The 4,970-nt window shown below is 35.5% G+C and overlaps 1 protein-coding gene across 1 annotated transcript; it reads right to left on the bottom strand.

Annotated features, from left to right (window-relative positions):
• Nucleotides 1–371: 371 nt before the first annotated feature.
• LOC145814014 (uncharacterized) lies at nt 372–1,340 on the bottom strand. The gene has a single exon (XM_082910485.1). The coding sequence runs from the start codon at nt 1,338–1,340 to the stop codon at nt 372–374; it is 969 nt and encodes a 322-aa protein (XP_082766611.1).
• Nucleotides 1,341–4,970: the final 3,630 nt, after the last annotated feature.

Raw genomic sequence — 4,970 nt, 5'->3', positions numbered from 1 at the left:
CCGCGGGCTTGTTACACCAAGTAACCCTTTGTACTCCACCTTGACATGTTACCGTACGCAGGGAAGTCATTTATGGTCCACATTACCGCGACATGCATTCTAAAAATTTGCCCGTTCGATGCATCATATGTTTGCACACCATGCTCCCACAAATTCTTCAATTCTTCTATTAATGGTTGCAAGTAAACATCAATGTCTCTTCCAAGTGCCGAACGTCCGGGAATAAGCAATGATATCATGCAATATGGCTCTTTCATGCACTTCCACGGTGGGAGATTGTAAAGCATTAAGATTACGGACCACATGCTATATGATGTGCTCATATTTCCAAATGGATTGAAACCATCTATTGCCAGCCCTAGCCTTACATTTCAAGAGTCATCAAAAAACGTCGGATGTTGCTTATCAAAGTCCTTCCATGCTTGACCATCGACTGGGTGCCTTAATATGTCATCATCCACACGCTTCTCATTGTGCCATCTCATATCTACGGCTGTTTTTTTGGACATGTACAGTCTTTTCAACCTCAGTGTCAAAGGAAAGTACTGCAATACCTTGTATGGAATCTTTTTACCATGATCATCGTTCAACTTGTATCTACACGCGTCACATGTAGGGCATTTATCCAAATTAGCATTCTCCTTCCAAAATAGTGCACAATCATTCTTGCACGAATGACTTGTTTCATATCCCAAACCCAAGTCACGTAAGAACTTCTTAGCATTATAGAGTGTCCATGGAACTGTTTGATCACATTCTGGTAGAATGTCCTTGAATACCTGCATAACCATATCGAATGACTTGTTGCTCCATTTGTTGTACACCTTCACATGAAGCATCTTAACGACGAATGATAACACATAAAACTTTTCACATGTCGGGTAAACTTTACGTTGTGCATCTTCGAATAACCTAGTGAACTTATGCAAATCCTCCCTCTCCAAACCATTAGGTTCCTCGTCGGTATGATCATCGATAAGACCACTCACGTAAATTTCTTCCAACATAATAGGCAATTCATCCATGGGCGGATCATCGATATCTGTCATACATTCGCCACTACCTTGACATTGGGCATTTGATACACTAGGACGAGACACGGGAACATGTTCCCTGTGGTGCACCCAAGTTATATACGAAGATGTCATTCCTCTTCGGATCAAGTGCATCCACACTACTTGTTTGCTATATTTTGTGCCATTAATGCAATCGACACAAGGACACCTAATTTCATCATCTACGCCTACATTTGCCATAGCAAAATCAAGGAATGACTTCACCCCTTGTTGATACTCTTTACTTGTTAACCTATTATTTATTGTCATCCAACCCTTGTCCATTTTGTCACCTACAACTCACACAAAAATTAACCGAGGAACAAATGAGAACACACATTTCAAGTTGAGATAGATTATGTTGTTTTTCATTCACTGTTTGTCTTGTCACATAAATCTCTTTTAGGGTGGGACTTTATGACATGATTTATTCTAAAACAATGCGTAATTATGGAAGTTAATTTCAGAAATGACCCGTAATTTTGGACCACTAGATAGCATAACTAGTAGAGCACTAGTACTAGTGAAACCATATGGTCAATAATAGAATGATATATTAAAAGAATCAAAACCATTTTCATGCTCTCAACAGTGTGTGTGCATGACATGATAAGCATTTTATTGTCACAGTCTCAACTATTTTGAGTTGCATAGTTAGAAGGCCAAGGAGAAGAGGTATTCAGGGATTCTTCATTCTTGCTAAGTTGAATAACTGGTCCGAGTCTTATTTGTAGTTTGCAAACAATATAATATTTTTATCTATAAATGTAAGTAATGGAAACTTTGGGAACTTAAGCATGATATTCAAGGGCCTATTGAGATGCATCAATTTGCTCAAGATAACCAAGGGAAACACTTCATATACGACACTGACATACCTACTGAAAAGAGCATTATAATGCAAGAAACTACGCCTTTGTTCTGTAGGCTCACTGACCTCCAATACACTTGGAGGGCCTTCCTTTAGGAAACAACACTTTGCCTAAGCAACAACTTTGGGCAAAAACTGGACTACTAAGGTTGGCAGCCGAATATTTTAAGGTTGTTTGGACTACTAAGGTTGAATAAATTTCATCAATTTTGCCTCATTCGATTGGCTATAACCAGACAAACTTAGTTTGTTCAGTCATTTAAGTTCATTTGGCCTTGGTTATCTAAAAAAAAAACAAAAAAACAAAATTCAAAAACAGTTGTTGAGGTAAGGAAGGGTTGCTGCTGGGTGATGGTGGAGGTACAAAAGGAGGTTGAGGGTAGTAAAGAAGGTTGCTGATGGTCGGGGTGGTAGAAGAAAAGGTTTGTCGAAGAAAAAGTTGTGATAATGGTGGGAGTCCAAAGAAATGGATATTTTGGAGATTATAGTGGGGTCTAAAGAAAAAGGAGGGAACCAATTTGGATAGTGAGGGTCAAAACAAATGGGAGTCTTAATTAAGAAAATAAGTACAAGCTAATAGCAACACTCATTTAGAAATGCCTTATAAGTTACTAAAATTACATAACACTCCTTGTCAAAGTTATAAATTATTTGGGAGGCAACTTACCTCCAATCTATTAATTGGACTAGAAGAGCAATTTGAAGATTTGTGAGCTTATTTCGACTATGTTTCAGTGATTTGAACTATTTAAAATCTAATATCTCCTAAATAGATCATTCATATAAAAAATCAAATTGATCGAATGTTGATAATTATATGTTTGAATCATGTTAACCCATAAATCCCCAATTAATGGACTGGAGGTAAGTTGCCTCCTAATTTTAACCGATCAAAGAGATGTGTTTGCGTATTGAGCAACTCTAGCAGTTATTATTCACCTGCGTTATTGCTAAAATTTTGGTGAGATGACACAAAAAACACATTTTAGCAATGTGTTATTTATCTTACATAGCAAATGTATGACTACTTTCTTTTCCTTTTTTTTTTTTTTTTTTTAAATTTACTATATTTCCCCCAAGAAAATATCACATCATGTATCTTTTTATATAAATTCAATAACATTAATAAATTAATATAAAAAAATACTCTCATATTAAAATAATTTTAATTTAAAATACAATTTGAAAACATTTTATCAGAAAATACTAACCGTGGAGTTGTTCTTCATAACCCTAGTTGTGCATTGTGGCTTTCATATGCATGGTGTTTGGCAAGCAAACCATCCAACTAGCACTCCCTCACTAGAGAGAAGTTATTCCATGCCCCCAAGAACATGCAACGAACACAAAATCGACTATAATTGGTGGATAATGTATAATTTACAAATTTGTGTTGATGATTAAAAAGACAAGTAGATCTAACTCTAATTTTGTACACTTACCAAATGGTGAGCTTCTCAAAACACCCATCATCTAACAAAATGTTACATGATATTATCATTGCATTCAGTATCTATTTTACTTATTATAAATATCATCATATATCAATGTCAAAAAAAAACTTTATGAGTTTGACTTTTAATATAGCAAAATTTTCAGTAATTTGTAAATATTTTTCATACCTTTCACTTAAATGATATTTTCCCATGGAAATAAGGTATTGAATGTTTTGTAAAGAGCACCGACCATCATTACAAAGTACATAAATAAATCAGTTTAAAAAATCATTAAACAATGTCAAAGGAAGCTAGATATGAAAAGAATCTAAAACCAGAGATTTATAGCCTCATGTTGGGCCATCCATAAAAAAAAGAAAAAGAGAAAAAGCCATTTTTTTTTATATTCTGCAACATTACATTACATGGTTACTTTTGATCAAAGTTCTAAATCAGCTGGGGGAATCCACTTTTTGTTCTCTATTTGCTTTAGCTTTTGCTTTTTGTCCTAAGCAAATTGAGTTCAGTACCTGATTTTATTATGTTTTGATTAACATTTCTGTTGTTTCTGAGTCTCTTATTACCTCAATGTTTTGTTTTTTTGGGTTGGTCAATCTCATCTCAGTTCAGAGTATGCTCCAACAAAATAAACCCACCAAAAAACAAAACAAAAAATTCACTAATTTATAAATGACCAAGTCAAACATGAGTTTTGCTTTTGGGGCTAACAATGAGCTTTGTTTAGAGAGATACTAACTAGAGACATTTTTATCAATGATGCCCTAAAGATGCTTTCATTCAAGTTAAATTTACAGAGACACTGAGCTAGGTCACTGTACGAGTGACCATTTAATTTTTCACTCATCTGTTAGGACCAAAAATATTGGGTGATTAGTGGGGACAAACACTCTCATGAGCACCCAAAAGAAAAAAAAAAAGAAAAAAAAAGAGAAGGGGTTTTAAGCACTTATCTTAGCATTTACAGCTCTCAACAAAAATTATAGGATGGTCAAAAATAATGGGCTGATCATAAAAGGCCTAAGAAAACAAAAAAGAAGCATATCTAATTAGATTGGTATACATAAATTGGACCGAATTGCTTGATTCACCCCAAGCATTGCCCTAAGTTTTAATTTCAATCACATTTCAATAACAATGCCCTAATTTTCAACATTTCCTATATGATTTCTGTGTGTTTTCACACACACACACACACACACACACACATATATATATATATATCTATATATGTATGTATGTGCGTATGTGTGTGTGTAAACAGAGACAGAGACAAAGAGAGTGAAATCGAGAGGGAGATACAGAGAGAGGGAGAGACGGATGCGAAATGGAGGACATACCTGGAAGGGAGTTTGGGGGATGATCCAATAAGCCTTGCGATGATGGCGATGGAGACAAAGTTGTAGAGAAGAGAGCAGAGGCGTGAGTGAGACCCAGTGACAGAGGCGTGAGTCTACCAGTGTATAATCGAGTATATATGGAATCAAGGTTGTGTATATATGATTTGTGTGTGTGCATGTATGTGTGTGTGTGTAAACAATGAGAGAGAGAAAGAGGGAAACCGGCAGGCCTCTATGAGAAGGAGACTAT

Source organism: Camellia sinensis, chromosome 2 (assembly GCF_055761805.1).
Source record: "Camellia sinensis isolate YWXY chromosome 2, ASM5576180v1, whole genome shotgun sequence".
Classification (NCBI taxonomy): Eukaryota; Viridiplantae; Streptophyta; class Magnoliopsida; order Ericales; family Theaceae; genus Camellia; species Camellia sinensis.
Note: the sequence above shows the minus strand (reverse complement) of the source record. Positions and strands in the feature narration are given on the sequence as shown.

Excerpts from the sequence above, each read along its gene's own strand:
- LOC145814014 (XM_082910485.1), bottom strand. The coding sequence starts at position 1,340 with ATGGACAAGGGTTGGATGACAATAAATAATAGGTTAACAAGTAAAGAG.